At 56.7% G+C, this 16733-nt stretch overlaps 1 protein-coding gene across 1 annotated transcript; it reads left to right on the top strand.

The window, feature by feature from the left end:
• The first annotated feature begins 856 nt into the window (after positions 1 to 856).
• Positions 857 to 16706, top strand: ACTN3 (actinin alpha 3). Its single transcript, XM_005577149.4, has 21 exons — positions 857 to 1036; positions 4490 to 4604; positions 4778 to 4897; positions 7504 to 7590; positions 8005 to 8092; positions 8605 to 8683; positions 8760 to 8841; positions 9618 to 9703; positions 10265 to 10357; positions 10832 to 11062; positions 11161 to 11308; positions 12374 to 12524; positions 13045 to 13153; positions 13247 to 13387; positions 13649 to 13831; positions 14304 to 14438; positions 14535 to 14714; positions 15384 to 15530; positions 15619 to 15684; positions 16168 to 16326; positions 16407 to 16706. The coding sequence occupies exons 1-21, from the start codon at positions 890 to 892 to the stop codon at positions 16563 to 16565; spliced, it is 2706 nt and encodes a 901-aa protein (XP_005577206.1). The 5' UTR covers positions 857 to 889; the 3' UTR covers positions 16566 to 16706.
• Positions 16707 to 16733: the final 27 nt, after the last annotated feature.

The raw sequence follows: 16733 nt of genomic DNA, 5'->3' as shown, positions 1-16733 counted from the left end.
GTATTGGGGCGGAGATAGCGGCAGACGGACGTCTGCCACGGCCAATAGAAGCTCGGAAGGGGTGAGGCGAGGGCTCAGACCCTAAGGGAACGGCCGGCCGACGCGGCGAGTTGATTGGACCGACGGACCAGCCGTGGGGCGCTTGGAATCCCGCGGCGCTGGAGCCCGGATGACTTCGCAGCGCGATTGACCCGCCCACCCTGGAGGCCCCGCCCCTCCTGCCGGAGCCCCGCCCTCTGGCGGCGGGGCCAGGAGTGCCCTGGGGATTGAGTTGCAGCCGGGGTAGTGTCGGGGTTTCCCGGCTCAGCACATTCTCCCCTACTCCCCCTGGCCGCCCCGATATTAATAGCCCTGCCGCAGCCCATCCAGCTGGCTCAGAGCCGTTCCCCATGCCCGGGTGTCTCCCTTCATCACCCCAGAAAACATGCAAAACAGCTCGGCGCCTCTGTGTTCCTGACTGTGAAATGGGGATAGGGCTCCGTGTCCCACCAGCGAGGTGCTGGAAGAGGCTCACGAGGAGCTCGAGGGCAGCCTCTAGGGCGGCCCGCGGTGACTATTATTATCGGCCTTTCTATTGTGGAGAGGAGGAAACAGACTCAGAGAGGTCCCGTGGATTTCCCAAGGTCACACAGCGCCCCAGTAGCGGAGCGGGAATGCAAACCCAGGATCTCCGCCGCGAGATCCACCCCGGCTTCCCCGAGTTCCGCAGTCTCCGGCTCCAGGACAACCCCTTGCCAGGTCTAACCCGAGCTCCTTCACCCCCATCCGGCCCCTCCCTCCTCCCCCATATTTAGTGCGAATTCGATCTGGGGCTGGGCTGGGCCCTACTTAACCGGGCCCGGGTGTCCGAGAGCGCGCCGAGCGGAGCGAAGCCAGGAGCCCGAGCGAGATGATGATGGTTATGCAGCCCGAGGGTCTGGGGGCCAGGGAGGGGCCCTTCGCGGGCAGCGGCGGGGGCGGCGAGTACATGGAACAGGAGGAGGACTGGGACCGCGACCTGCTGCTGGACCCGGCCTGGGAGAAGCAGCAGCGGAAAGTGAGTGCTCGCCCATTTCCTGACAGCAAAACCGAGGCCTGAGAGGCCGGGCGGTTTATCCTGGGCATCTCAGCAGGGCAGGGGCAGAGCTTGTCTTTAACCTAGAGTGCTAATCCCCAGCCCAGGCTCTGCCCATCAGCTGCCTGCTGTCCCCAGGGCTGGAGGAGAGGGCTGGGAGCCCTTAAGAGGGGTTTAAAATGACAAGAGAGTTTCTGGGGTCCCCACCCCACCAGGGTTCAGTCCCCTGGACCCACTGCCCCACTTCTGCTGGTGAAAACAGGCTGGGCAAAGCCCAGGAGATCCAAGTTAGGGGGTTCAGGAAGAAGAATCTTCCTCCCACCACTCTCTAGTTAAATATTCCCGGACCCCACCTTAAGGGCTTGCAGCCAGGCAACTAGTGGACTTGGGAGTGTGGGGGTGGTGAGAAGGGTCCTCTCAGACCCCACCCCACCTCGTTTCCAGGGTGGGGTCCATAGTCGCTGTATCTCATTTAACAACTGAAGAAACTGAAGCCCCAAAAGGAGCACAGACAGGCCCCAAATCACAGACTGTCAGACATCAGGACCTCCGCAACCTAAGGATCTTTACCCCTTTCCCCACCCCCATTCTTTCCCAAGATACCCCAGGCATGGGGCCCTGAGTCTGCTGAAAAGGCCATAGGTCGAGGAGGAGGGAAGACCTGGGTCCCCTTACGCAGTAACCTGACTCTCCAGCCAGATGGACACGTAGTGCTGAGGCAGCACCTCGGGGGTGCTGGAGACGGGCACAGGGGCAGCTGCTGCCCAGGCCCAGCCCATCAGGCACTCAGGGCCCCTCCCTCCCTGAGTTATTTTCACTCCCAGACTTTCCCAAGTAGAGGGGGCAGGACACCTGGGTTCCCAAAGAGAAAATGATCCGGGCCAGAGGGAGAAAACTTTGGGGAGTGGCAGGCCGGTAACCAGGAGGGCACCATAAGGCCATTGGACCCTGCTCAGTGTGTGCCAACACTGTATGACTGCAGGAAAGGGCAGGGTACTCAGGTACTCAGTGGAATTTGCAGTACCTGAGAATCCTAGAATTTAGAATCAGAGCACTTCCACTGGGTTAGATGACAGGAGATGACCCCAAGGGCCAAGAGGCTCCGCTGAGTCGGCTGGGGTGCCCTGGGTGACAGGCTTCCACTTAGGCTCCCCCTGCACCTGTCTCCAAGCACAGCTGCAGTCCCAGGTTCGGCAGTTTCCCAGTGATGTCATCCCTGTCCTTGGCTCCAGCTGCCACCTATTCTGCAACATCTTCTGTCCCTACCCCCACCCACCCGGGCCTCTCCCAGATCCAGGTCCGCATGCCCCTCATATGACACATGCCAGTCTGTAACTTGTCTTTGTCACCTAACAAATTATCAGGAACATCTGTTCATCCCAACTTGCAGTCACCATCTCATCCATTCATTCAACGGCTACACAGCATACAGGCTCTGAATATCAATCAGCATCTCTTGTAGTTGGACATTTGGCTCATTTCTTTCTAGTCCAGTGTTGTTTATTGCAAGGTGGTAATAAACATCCTCGTGCTCAGCTTTAGCCCTGACGCCTCCCTGTTCCTCTGTGCTCCCTTCCTCCCCAGTGACTCCTCCATCCAAGGGCTTCCTTCATACAGTCTTGGAGCAGCACACTGCCTTGGCCCACATGATGTCTTACTATGTGCCAGCACTGTTTTAAGTGCTGGGATTTGGCAGCAGACAAAATAAAGCCCCTGCCATGGGAGCTTACATTCCAACATTTCTGTCTCATCCATCCGATCCTGCCTTGTCCCCCTCACTGACACCCTTCCTCTCTTGCCCTGGTCCTAGTGGCTGCCTCCTCATTTCTCTCTTTTGCCGTGCCAAGCCATTCATCTCCACTCTGCAACCAGCATGGACAGTTCTGCCCACCTCCCTCCTGCCTGAGGCTTCCCTGATTCCCTGTTGCCCTCTGGATCAAATTTTAACTCCCCAGCTTAGCACCCAGGATCGCGCATGACCTGGCCCCTGCTGCCCCTCCGGCCCGCCTCTCACCACTTATACCCCAACAACCCCAGCTCCATTCCAGCAGTGCCCAGATCCTTGTAGTCCGACAAATGTAGCAACTGTTTCTCACAGCCAGCGAGCACTTGCCCGCATGATTGCCCCTGCCTGAAATGCCCTTGCCTGCCCTTCCCTTCCTGAATGATTCCTGCCCATCACAACTCTGATCAAATACTTGCCTTCCCCAAGAGGCCCCCGCCCTGATCCAACTTCCCTCCCATAAACTCCTTGGCAACCTCTTACAGCGCTTCTCAGACCAACGTGACTCTTGGATGGGCTATGAGCTTCCTTAGGGCAGGAAAGACTCTCATTAAGAGTCTTTGTGGTATGGGGATGCTCTGAATCCAAGAATCCTGCCAGGTTGGAAGAAGAAAGACCTAAGATATCATAGATTCTGATCCTTTAATTACACAAATGGGGAGACCAAGCCCCAAAGGGGGAAAGGGGCTGACCCTGGATCACAGAGCATGAGTGGCTCAGCTGGACTTGGAGCCCACCCTGACTCTACCAGGGAGTCTATGGAAAGGCAGAATTCGGGACCTGAAGGGCGGTAGGTTGGCAGAAACTTGTGTACCAAGTGTGATGTCACCCCTATCGCCAACAGACACACAGCCCTGTACCATCCCTCCTATCTCAGATGGAGGCTGAGGCTGAGGCTGAGGCTGACTCTTGGGGAAGGGGTGGGCAGTCATCCCCAGAAATGAGATCAGACCAGATGTGGTGGCTTATGCCTGTAATCCCAACACTTTGGGAAGCCAAGGCTGGAGGATCACTTGAGCCCAGGAGCTTGAGACAAACCTGAGCAACATAGTAAGACCCTGTCTCTCTCTAAAAAAACAAAATGAGATCAGGCTGGGCCTGAGTGCCAGCTGATGCTCCAATAGCCCACAGAGTCCTTGCACACTTAGGGTCTACTCAGAGGCCAATTTACAACAACCCTAGAAGGTCAGAACTGATAAAAATAGAAACACAGAGACAGTCCCTTAGGCAAAACCCTGAGGGCCAGATGTGCTTCAGTCCAGGAGTTTTCAGATTTCAGAAAGGCAATATCACCCTGCACTAGCTCCTGTAGTTCAAAACCTCAGAGGGCCCCACACTTTGAATGGGTTAACATTTTCTAAGGGTCCTCCCGTGTTTAAGACCCCCAAGGCTAGAGTGCTGGTGGCCGGGTGCCCCAAGTCTGAACTGGGACCTGCATGGGTCCCAGACCCCATTTCTCCCCTCTCAGGAAAACTAAAGCTCAGAGAGGGAAAGGGACTGGCCCAGGATGCACAGCAAGTCAGTGGCTGAGCTGAGCTGTGATTTGAATCCAGAAATACAAGGCTCTGAGACCTACCCTGACTGAGGAGACAGGACTGTGCCCCACATCCCCGAGCCGATCATAGGGTCTGAGTGCTGTCCTCTGCCCCCAGACCTTCACTGCCTGGTGCAACTCACACCTGCGCAAAGCGGGCACCCAGATTGAGAACATCGAGGACGATTTCCGCAATGGCCTCAAACTCATGCTGCTCCTGGAGGTCATTTCAGGTGAGGATGTCAAATCAGTGCACCTGAGCCCCAGGACCCAGGAACATCTGGACAGAAGGGGACTAGGGTGGCAGAGTGTTGGACGGGACTTGGTGGAGAGGGGAGAGTTTGCGGACAATGACTTCTGCTGCCTCTCATGACCTTTGGCCCTTGGCCTCTCCTCTTATACCCAGGAGAGAGGCTGCCCAGGCCAGATAAAGGCAAGATGCGCTTCCACAAAATCGCCAACGTTAACAAGGCCCTGGACTTCATTGCCAGCAAGGGGGTTAAGCTGGTGTCCATTGGTGCTGAAGGTGAGGAGGTGGCAGGAAGGGTCCTGGGCAGGGCGCGGGGGCCTCTCTTGACGTCAGCAAATCACCTCTGTGGGCCTCAGTTTCCTCATCTCATCAATGGGAATAATCCCTGCCTCGCAAGAGAGCCTGTAAAGAGCCAATGTACCAACCAGGCACAGTGGCTTCCGCCTGTAATCTCGGCATTTTGGGAGGCTGAGGTGGGTGGACCACTTGAGGCTAAGAGTTTGAAACCAGCCTGGCCAACATGGCAAAACCCCATCCCTACTAAAAATACAAAAATCAACTGGTGGTGGCTCACACCTGTAATCCCAGCTACTTGGGAGACTGAGGCACAAGAATCGAATGAACCTGGGAGGCGGAGGTTGCAGTGAGCCAAGATCGCGCCACTGTACCCCAGCCTGGGTAACAGAGCAAGAGACTCCATCTGAAAAAAAAAAAAAAAAAAAAAAAAGAGCCAGCCAGGCGTGGTGGCTCACACCTGTAATCCCAGCACTTTGGGAGGCAAAGGTGTGGGGCTCACAAGGTCAGGAGATCGAGACCATCCTGGCCTACATGGTGAAACCCCGTCCCTACTCAAAATACAAAAATTAGCTGGGTGTGGCAGCACGTGACTGTAATCCCAGCTACTCAGGAGGCTAAGGCAGGAGAATCGCTTGAACCCGGTAGGCAGAGGTTGCAGTGAGTCGAGATCCTGCCACTGCACTCCAGCCTGGCAACAGAGCTAGACTCCATCTAAAAAAAAAAAAAAAAAAAAAAAAAAATGCCAAACTGCCAGCGCAGCCCCTGAACCCTAGTAAGAGTTCAGTGAAATAATTTCTAAATAACAAGCAAGGCATGGTAGCACGTGCCTGTAGTCTCAGTTACTTGGGAGACTGAGGCGGGAGGATTGTTTGAGCCCAGAAGTTGGAGATCAGCCTAGGCAACGTAGCAGAACTCCATCTTGGCCAGGCACAGTGGTTCACGCCTGTAATCTCAGCACTTTGGGAGGCCAAGGCAAGTGGATCACCCTGAGGTCAGGAGTTCGAGACCATCCTGGCCACGATGGTGAAAGCCTGTCTGTACTAAAAACACAAAAATTTGCTGGGCATGGGCCAGGCGCGGTGGCTCACGCCTGTAATCCCAGCACTTTGGGAGGCCAAGGCGGGCGGATCACGAGGTCAGGAGTTTGAGACCATCCAGGATAACATAGTGAAACCCTCTCTCCTCTAAAAATACAAAAAATTAACTGGCCATGGTGGCAGGCGCCTGTAATCCCAGCTACTCGGGAGACTGAGGCAGGAGAATGGCGTGAACCTGGGAGGCAGAGCTTGCAGTGAGCCGAGATCACGCCACTGCACTCCAGCCTGGGCGACAGAGCAAGACTCCGTCTCAAAAAAAAAAAAAAAAATTGCTGGGCATGGTGGGGCACACCTGTAATCCCAGCTATTCGGGAGGCTGAGGCAGGAGAATCCCTTGAACCTGGGAGGTGGAGGTTGCAGTTAGCCAAGATTGTGCCACTGCACTCCAGCCTGGGTGACAAGAGAGACTCTGTCACACACACACAGAGAAAACTCCATCTCAAAAAATTCCCCAAACCGGCCGGGCGCGGTGGCTCACGCCTGTAATCCCAGCACTTTGGGAGGCCGAGGCGGGCGGATCACAAGGTCAGGAGACCGAGACCACGGTGAAACCCCGTCTCTACTAAAAATACAAAAAATTAGCCGGGCGCGGTTGTGGGCGCCTGTAGTCCCAGCTACTGGGGAGGCTGAGGCAGGAGAATGGCGTGAACCCGGGAGGCGGAGCTTGCAGTGACCCGAGATGGCGCCACTGCACTCCAGCCTGGGCGACAGAGAGAGACTCCGTCTCAAAAAAAAAAAAAAAAAAAAAAAATTCCCCAAACCAACCAACTAAACAAAAAAATAGATGTGGGCCAGGGGTGATGGCTTACACCTGTAACCCCAGTACTTTGGGAGGCCAATGCAAGCAGATCACAAGGTCAGGAGTTCGAGATCAGCCTGGCCAATACAGTGAAACCCATCTCTACTAAAAATACAAAAATTAGCTGAGCATGGTGGCATGCACCTGTAGTCCCAGCTACTCAGGAGGCTGAGGCAGAAGAGCAAGACTCTGTCACCCCCCAAAAAATAGATGCAGCTGGGTGCAGTGGTTCACGCCTGTAATCCCAGCATTTTGGGAGGCTGAGGTGGGCGGATCATTTGAGGTCAGGAGTTCGAGACCAGTCAAGCTGACATGGCAAAACCCCATCTCTACTAAAAATACAAAAAATTAAGCAGGTTTGGTGGTGCACACCTGTAGTCCCAGCTACTAGGGAGGCCAAGGAAGGAGAATCGCTTGAACCCAGGAGGCGGAGGTTGCAGTGAGCTGAGATTGCACCACTGCACTCCAGTTGAGGCAAAGAGGGAGACTCCATCTCAGAAAATAATAATAAAGAAAAGAAAAGAAAAAGAGATGCTTACTGAGTACCTGCAAGGTGCCCACCTACTAGGTACCAGCCCTGAAATGAGAGACAAGGGCTACAGGACTGATCAGAGGGGAAGGTGAGCGGAGGCCAGATAGCACAGACCTTGAATGTCAGGCAAATCTGTCCCCTGACCCCTACCCTGCAGAGATCGTCGACGGGAACCTGAAGATGACCCTGGGCATGATCTGGACCATCATCCTTCGCTTCGCCATCCAGGACATCTCTGTGGAAGGTGAGCAATGGGAAAGGAGGTTGGGGCCAGGTGCAGTGGCTGGGGCCTGTAATCCCCACACTTTGGGAGGTCGAGGCAGGCAGACCACTTGAAGGATCGCCCAGGAGTTCAAGACCAGCCTGGACAACATGGTGAAACCCCATCTCTACAAAAAATACAAAAAAAAAAAAAAAAAAAAAAAAGCTGGCCATGGTGGCATGTGCCTATAGTCCCAGATACTAGGGAGGCTGAGGTAGGAGGACCGCTTGAGCCTGGGAGGTTGAGGCTGTGGTGAGCCATGATCGTGTCACTGCACTCCAGTTGGATGACATAGCAAGACCCTGTCTCCAGGAGAAAAAAAAAAAAAAAAAGGTAGGGTGAGAGGGCTGACCTGGACCCCTTCGCAATGAATTCTCCCACCTCCTCCCCACCCAGAAACCTCGGCCAAGGAAGGCTTGCTTCTGTGGTGCCAGAGGAAGACAGCACCGTACCGCAACGTCAACGTGCAGAATTTCCACACCAGGTCTGTCAGCTGGTTACCAAATGTGTCTGGGCCTCTGTGGGGCACTGGGCACAGAGAGGAGCCCTCCCTGGTCAGTGAAGGGCACTGAGCTGGTCCCTGTCACAAGCCACAGGGGAGGAAAAGGTCACAGCACAGTTCTTGGAACAGTGTCTGAAAAGAGGGCTCAGTAACTGCTGAGTGGAATGGAATTGAATCCAGGAAGGTTCCAGTAACTCCTGGAGGAGGGAGTGTTTGAGATTTCCCTGGAAGACCATTCCAGCCAGAGGGAAGCTGGAGGCCAAAAACATCTAGAAACTGGTTGGGCCTAAACATGGGTGTGTGACAGAATCATGATGAGCCAGCAGGAGACGGTCCAGATACGGTCAGGAAGGGCCTCAAACGCCAAGCTAAGGGGTTTGTGCTTTACTCCATTTTACAGATGAGGCTATCCTTCTGGGGGGTGCTCCTGGGCCGAGGGGAGAATGGGGCCCCAGCTTGAACCCAGGCCTGACCCCCCTCTTCTCTCTGTTCAGCTGGAAGGATGGCCTGGCCCTCTGTGCCCTCATCCACCGACACCGCCCCGACCTCATCGACTACGCCAAACTGCGAAAGGTAGAGACCCTACCACCCCCACCCACAGCCTCTGCCTGCAGCTGACCTTTCACCCTCCTCCCTCACACCCATCTAGGATGACCCCATCGGCAACCTGAACACTGCCTTCGAGGTGGCAGAGAAGTACCTGGACATCCCCAAGATGTTGGATGCAGAAGGTGCGAGTGAGCTAGCCCAGGGGAGGACCCCACATTCTCACCACTGGGCCTGGTGCACCCTCCACACCTTTGCATGGCCCTTTCCTCCTCCCGGGATGCTCCGACTGCCCCCACCCCACTCCCTGGTCACAGTCCCCCTTCTCCAGCAGTCCTCTATCTTGTCCCCTGCCCCATCCCCTGAAGAGGACCAGCCTTTCCCGCCTCTCCGCTATGTAATGGCCCTACCTTCTGCCTCACATCCCAGTTACCTGGGTTACCTGGGATAACATTGGTCCCCCAAGAATGGCAGCTCCCCTGGGGCATGTCCTGCCGGTGGTCCCCATGCTTAGGCAAGGCAACAGTCAACTGAAGCAGCAAACACTTTCTGAGCATCTACTTTGCATGATGCCTGGGCTGTGTGGGCACTGCTGGAGAACTTTTTCTTGCCCTGAGGAGCTGTGGACTTGGGGGAAAGACAGACAGACAGAGGGAGGTATAGGATAGTTCAAGGCACGAGGCAGCGTGGACCAGTCCCTCACGAGGCCTACGGTGGCTGGTCAATCACACTCACCCACCCACTCCCTCACACTTTGCTCACCCCAAGGTGGGGAGGTGGGGAAGTTGCTGAGCCCTGGGGTAAGGAGAGAGGGCTTCAAGGAAGAGAAGACACTGGGTTTGGGTGACTGGCTGCTGGTGGCCATGACTAGATACTTCCAGCCCTCCCACCCAGAGGGAGTTCTCTCCCTAGGGAGGGACCCCTGGCTTTGGCCAGTAGACACCGTGCTGTCCTGCCCTAGACATTGTGAACACCCCAAAGCCGGATGAGAAGGCCATCATGACCTATGTGTCCTGCTTCTACCATGCCTTTGCCGGGGCTGAGCAGGTAAGGTGGCCCAACTGCTACTGCCTGGGCTTGTGGACCCAAGGGCCCAACCTTGGCTGCAGCCCAACATTGGAGGCGCCAGACCACGCAGGTGGGAGTGCCACTGTCCCAGCTGCACACACTCAGTCCTCAGCAAGACCAGAGGACCCTGGTTTGGAAACTCCCTGCCTACCTAGGAGCCGTGCTCCCCCCATCCCTTTCCCTATTTTTTGTTTTTTGAGACAGGGTCTCACTCTGTCACCCAGGCTGGAGTGAAGTGGCATGATCACAGCTCGTTGCTGCCTTGACCTCAGCCTCCTGCCTCAGCCTCCCCAGTAGCTGGGACTACAGGCACATGCTACCACACCTGGCTAATTTTTGTATTTTTTGTAGAGATGGTGTTTCATTTTGTTGCCCAGGCTGGTCTCAAACTCCTGGACTCAAGTAACTTACCCACCTCAGCCTCCCAAAGTGTTGGGATTACAGGCATGGGCCACCACACCCAGCTGGGGGCTCTGTTTTTTAAGGGCTTTACAGAGGCAGCTTGCTTTAATGCCAACCCTCTACCAACTACCCCCATAGGCAGAGACAGCTGCCAACAGGATCTGCAAGGTGCTGGCGGTGAACCAGGAAAACGAGAAGCTGATGGAGGAGTATGAGAAGCTTGCCAGTGAGGTGAGGCTGGGCTCCCACTGTGCTCTGCCCATCCCGGCCCTACTGACTCTCCCAACCCTGCTAACCCCAAGCGTGGGCCTGCAGAGCCTCCCTCTGCTCAGAGTAGCCCTGGCTTCCTCCAAGCCTCCTCCTGTCCATCTCCACCCAGCACTTGCCCTTCTGCCAACCCAAGCTCCTGGTCAGTCATTGATTGACTCATCATTCATCCATTTACTCCTGCATTGATCCATTCACTCGTATTTAGGTAGTCACATGGCCCTTTGCTCTGTGCCAACCTATACTAGCCCCTGGACTCAGAAATCAGCCATCCGACTCCTTCTCTGACTCATGGGGACTACCCCATTCTGCCTTCATATTTGTCAAAGTCACCCCCACCTACCCTCTGGCCACAGCTTGGGTGTGGGTGGAGAGGGGTGGGTGAGCCGGGCAGGTCAGCTCAGAGGTCTCTGCTTTGCCCCTGCCTGGCCCTGTCAGCTGCTGGAGTGGATCCGCCGCACCATCCCATGGCTGGAGAACCGTGTGGGCGAGCCCAGCATGAGTGCCATGCAGCGCAAGCTAGAGGACTTTCGGGACTATCGGCGTCTGCACAAGCCGCCCCGCGTTCAAGAAAAGTGCCAGCTGGAGATCAACTTCAACACACTGCAGACCAAGTTGCGGCTCAGCCACCGGCCTGCCTTCATGCCCTCCGAGGGCAAGCTGGTCTCGGTGAGCTCTACACACATTCCCTGGGTGAACTTGGGGTCCGTATCCCCATCTGTACAATGGGCAAACAGTGATGGAGGGCACCCCTGCCTGCTCCACAGGACATCGCCAATGCCTGGCGGGGGCTGGAGCAGGTGGAAAAGGGCTATGAAGACTGGCTGCTCTCGGAGATCCGACGCCTGCAGCGACTCCAGCACCTGGCCGAGAAGTTCCGGCAGAAGGCCTCCCTGCACGAAGCCTGGACCCGGGGTAGGTACACCTACCTCACGTGGCTGGACTATCTCCTGGGGTGGAGATTGGTGTGCAGGGGTGGGAGGGGAGGTTCTTGGCAAAATGCTCGGGACAAGGGTAGGTGCTCTGCAGGGAAGCCGGAGACTGGATTTCTAATCCCACCCTGACTTGCTGTGGTGCAACCTGGGCCTCTCTTTGGGCCACTGCCCCTCTGTGGGCCAAAGTTTGTTTTGTTTTTTGAGACAGAGTCTTGCTGTATTCCCCAGGCTAGTAAAATCTCGGCTCACTACAATCTCTGCCTCCTGGGATCAAGTGATCCTCCTGCTTCAGCCTCCCAAGGAGCTGGGACCACAGGTGTGCACCACCACGCCAGGCTAACTTTTTGTATTTTTTGTATAGATGGGTTCTCACTTTGTTGCCCAGGCTGATCTCAAACTCCTGGGCTCAAGCGATCCACCCACCTCAGCCTCTCACAGTGCTGGGATTACAGGCATGAGCCACCGCACACACGGGTGTTTATCTATAAACTCAGCCTTCCCCCTCACCCCCCAGCCCTGCTCTGGTCTTCTGTGGGTCTGCTCTGATTAATTCATCAGTTAGCATTTTATTTTATATGTATCAGGTGTACAAAGGTGAGTCCATTCCTCACCCTAACATCACTTACATCATACTCAAAGTATCCTGACGCTAAAATATTGCACGAGTCAAATATATTACTCTGGATAGAAACATCCATTCGGTGTTCTGTCGAGGATTTTAGTGGTGAACAAAGGAGGCCGGTTCAGGGGCTCATGGGGGTTACAGAATCGTTGAGAGCTATTTTAAGGTCAAATTACGCCAAAACTGTACCAAAGGCCCCTTGGTCGTAGCTCGCTCAGGGGACGCTGATATAGTTTACGGATCACACCACCGAAGAGGAGTTTCATCTACGTTATTACACCGACGCCGCAGAGCAAACCCCTAGTAGGGGCTAGGCCGGTGTGATCGCCACCTTAGCAGATGAGGCTTCGTGGTCACAGAGCCCGGCCCGCACCCCTGCCCCTGCCGCCACTGGGTGACCGGAGCCGGCCTCTCTTCGAGCAGGGAAGGAGGAGATGCTGAGCCAGCGCGACTACGATTCGGCTTCGCTACAGGAGGTGCGGGCGTTGCTGCGGCGCCACGAGGCCTTTGAGAGCGACCTGGCGGCGCACCAGGACCGCGTGGAGCACATTGCCGCGTTGGCCCAGGAGCTCAAGTAGGCGGGGCCTCGCTCCCAACACCCCTGGCCCCGCCCCCGGCGGCGAGCCCCGCCCTGATCCCCATTTCCCTCAAGACCCCAGGCTCTCCCGAGTTCTTCTGTAACCACGCCCCGCCCGGAACCCCACCCCCATCCCCATCTCCGGGCCCCGCTCTGCTGCCACCACTCTTCCCACTAGGGCTTGACCTGTCCCACTCGTGGCCTGCCCTCTAACCTGTCCGCTCTCTTCACCCGGCTTACTGCCCCAAACCCTCCCCATCAGCTTTGGGCTGGCCACCCCCTCCCATGAACCCACCCCTCCACCCAAGCACCTCCATGGACTGCAGCTAAGGACATGCGGGCGCCCACCTACACAGAGGGATGCGCGGGGACCGCCCCCTCTTGGAAAGCACCCAGCTTTACCCACCACCTGCCCTGGCTCCCGCACACCTTCACCCCCACCCGGGGCGCGGGTGAAGTGCAGTTAGGACATCTGGGCTGGGGCTGGCCCCACACTCGCCCTACTTCTCGCTCCCAGTGAGCTGGACTACCATGAGGCAGCCTCAGTGAACAGCCGCTGCCAGGCCATCTGCGATCAGTGGGACAACCTGGGCACCCTGACCCAGAAGAGGCGGGATGCGCTAGAGGTGGGGCTGGGGGCCGGGCAGCTGGGCGTGGGTAGGTGGGTGAAGCCAGGTCTGCTGGGCATGCTGCTGACCCACTATGCCCCCCACCCCTAGCGGATGGAGAAGCTCCTGGAGACCATCGACCAGCTTCAACTGGAGTTCGCCCGGCGGGCCGCACCCTTCAACAACTGGCTGGACGGTGCCGTGGAGGACCTGCAGGACGTGTGGCTGGTACACTCTGTGGAGGAGACCCAGGTGGGTGCCAGGGTTGCAGGGGATGGATGGGATGACAGGGAAGCTGGCCCCAAATTCTGCCAGCCACAACTTTAGGCTCCTAGGGCAAAGGGATGGGAGGAAAACCCCAGTTCCCGAGTGCTGGGCTGGAAGACAGGAGGCCGGGGTTCTTGCGTCAGGACTTCTCAGGACCGCTGGGTGGCCCAGGGCACACTGCTGCCCTTTCTGTTGCCTATGGTAAGTGGGGGACACCAGTTGACGCTTCCTGCCTGTCACCCCCAGAGCCTGCTGACAGCGCATGATCAGTTCAAGGCAACGTTGCCCGAGGCTGACCGAGAGCGAGGCGCCATCATGGGCATCCAGGGTGAGATCCAGAAGATCTGCCAGACGTATGGGCTGCGGCCCTGCTCCACCAATCCCTACATCACCCTGAGCCCGCAGGACATCAACACCAAGTGGGATATGGTCAGTGCCACCTGCAGCCTTCCTCCCACCCACTCCTGCATACTCTGACCACCCTGAAACCTCAGGTGGCCCAAGATATGGAGAATAAAGTCCATCTTCAGATCTGGGGTCTGCCAGACTCCACGTGGGACTGCATAAATCACCTTGTCTGTCTTGGGCTCATCTGTATATGATGAGCCCTAACAGCAGCATTCTCCTGTCAGGATTGATGTGAAGTAGAATTAAGCCTTGTGTGTGGACATCTTTTATAAATCCACCCATATTAGTTATAAATGATGCCATCAGCCCCATTTTGCAGATGACAAAACTGAAGCCCACAAGGGTTAGTGACTTGCCCAGGAGCTTTCTTGCATATCCCAGACAAGTTGGCTCAAAGCAACAGGGGCTGAGGTTTGAGGGGCTGGAGCCCATTTCCCCTAAAGCCATTTCCCAGCCCCCAGAGCTGGCTCTGGCATAACCGCCCTCCTCTCAGGTCCGAAAGCTGGTGCCTAGCCGTGATCAGACACTGCAGGAGGAGCTGGCACGGCAGCAGGTAAATGAGAGGCTCCGGCGACAGTTTGCGGCCCAGGCCAATGCCATTGGACCCTGGATCCAGGCGAAGGTGGAGGTAAGGGCTGGGATAGTGGGTCCAACCTGGGGAGGTGCGGCTAGGGCTGGGCCACAGGGAGCTGGGAGCCCTCATGCTGCCTGGGAACCCCTGCAGGAAGTGGGGCGGCTGGCAGCAGGGCTAGCCGGCTCTCTGGAGGAGCAGATGGCTGGGCTACGGCAGCAGGAGCAGAACATTATCAACTACAAGACTAACATTGACCGGCTAGAGGGTGACCACCAGCTGCTGCAGGAGAGCCTGGTGTTCGACAATAAGCACACCGTCTACAGCATGGAGGTGGGATCACAAACTCTCAGGAGAGAAGGGAGGCAGCGCTGGCTGAGGAGGCCCAGGGAGACCACAGCTGGACAGAGCATGCATGTCCCAGCAGGGTCCCCAGTTCAGCCTGGCCAGGTCCCTTAAGACCCAGCGATGCCGGGCGCGGTGGCTCACGCCTGTAATCCCAGCACTTTGGGAGGCCGAGGCGGGCGGATCACAAGGTCAGGAGATCGAGACCACGGTGAAACCCCGTTTCTACTAAAAATACAAAAAATTAGCCGGGCGTGGTGGCGGGCGCCTGTAGTCCCAGCTACTCAGGAGGCTGAGGCAGGAGAATGGCGTGAACCCGGGAGGCGGAGCTTGCAGTGAGCCAAGATTGCGCCACTGCACTCCACCCTGGGCGACAGAGCGAGACTCTGTCTCAAAAAAAAAAAAAAAAAAAGACCCAGCGATGGAAAGTGACCCTTCCAGAGTCACAAAGCAGTCCAAACCCAGGCCAGGATTGGCCATAGCTGGTTATCAAAAGATAGGAAGGACTGCTGGGGGGTTACTCAGTGGAGCTTCCAGATGGGGATGGAGGCCCAGTGAGGGGGAGGACTTGCCCAGGGTCAGTGGACTGGATGTGGAGCTAGAGCCAGTGGCCAGGCACTGGCCGCCCACTGACGGTGGCCTGTCCCCGACTGCCAGCACATCCGCGTGGGCTGGGAGCAGCTGCTCACCTCTATCGCCCGCACCATCAATGAAGTGGAGAACCAGGTACTGACCCGAGATGCCAAGGGGCTGAGCCAGGAGCAGCTCAACGAGTTCCGAGCATCCTTCAACCACTTTGACCGGGTCAGCAGGGGCCTGGCCCTGTGGGGTAAGACACTTGGGGGCTGGTGGAGGCTGGAGACCAAGCCTGATATCCACACACCCCCTACAGAAGAGGAATGGGATGATGGAGCCTGATGACTTCCGAGCTTGCCTCATCTCCATGGGCTATGACCTGGTGAGTGCCCCCCAGCCCCTTCCCAGGAGTCCCAAAGTACCCCCTCCTCTGTGCTGATCACCTACTGTGCGCCTCCCATCTTCACATACACCATCCCCTGCATCTTCATCACATCCACACAGGGGCTAGCAAGGCTCAGGGAGGTAAACTCACTTGGACCCAGTTCTGTGTGGACCCAAAGTCTGAGCTTGCAACATTTTTACCTGTAGGGAAACAGCACTACTACAGAAATACAGAAACAGGTATGGCCCTGGAAAAAAAATCAGGACCAGGGAGCAAATCTGCTTCCTGCTATAGGTAGGATGCAGATTTCAGCCTACCATAAAGGACGTCCTATAGCCAGGACTAAGGTCTCTGGAGGAAGGGAACACCCTTGTTACTGGGGCTCTGCTAGCCAAGGCTGGACAGTACCCAGGAGGGGACATCCGGACCCCTCCTGGCTTTAGTGCTCATGGGCATAGTGCCTGGCCCCTATCTCTGCAGGGGGAAGTGGAGTTTGCTCGCATCATGACCATGGTGGACCCCAACGCAGCTGGGGTGGTGACCTTCCAGGCCTTCATAGACTTCATGACCCGAGAGACAGCCGAGACTGACACGGCTGAGCAAGTTGTGGCCTCCTTCAAGATCCTGGCAGGAGACAAGGTGAGTCCCAGGTGGTGGAGGGGCTGGGGGGCTGGGGCAGGGCATAGGACCTGTGGGTCCTTAACGCCTCTTCTCCCCAGAACTACATCACCCCCGAGGAGCTGCGACGCGAGCTCCCCGCCGAGCAGGCCGAGTACTGCATCCGCCGTATGGTGCCCTACAAGGGATCCGGGGCCCCAGCTGGAGCCCTGGACTACGTGGCCTTCTCCAGTGCCCTCTATGGGGAGAGCGACCTCTGACCCCAACCACTGAGGTTCTCTATGCAAGATGGAGAGAGGGTGCACCCTGTGGCTGATCCCATCCGTCCCTCAGAGCAAGGGCCTGAGAGAACAGTCAGCCAAGTGCTTCTGAATAAAGATCCCTCTGTGGGTCTCTCCCCATCTCCTTTTGGTTCCTGAAGCAGAAGC

Source organism: Macaca fascicularis, chromosome 14 (genome assembly GCF_037993035.2).
Source record: "Macaca fascicularis isolate 582-1 chromosome 14, T2T-MFA8v1.1".
NCBI lineage: Eukaryota > Metazoa > Chordata > Mammalia > Primates > Cercopithecidae > Macaca > Macaca fascicularis.
Note: the sequence above shows the minus strand (reverse complement) of the source record. Positions and strands in the feature narration are given on the sequence as shown.

Coding starts and splice junctions, on each gene's coding strand:
- ACTN3 (XM_005577149.4), top strand. CDS start 890: ATGATGATGGTTATGCAGCCCGAGGGTCTGGGGGCCAGGGAGGGGCCC. Junction 12,525..13,044: donor GCGTTGGCCCAGGAGCTCAA/GTAGGCGGGGCC, acceptor TCTCGCTCCCAG/TGAGCTGGACTACCATGAGG. Junction 16,327..16,406: donor AGATCCTGGCAGGAGACAAG/GTGAGTCCCAGG, acceptor TCTTCTCCCCAG/AACTACATCACCCCCGAGGA.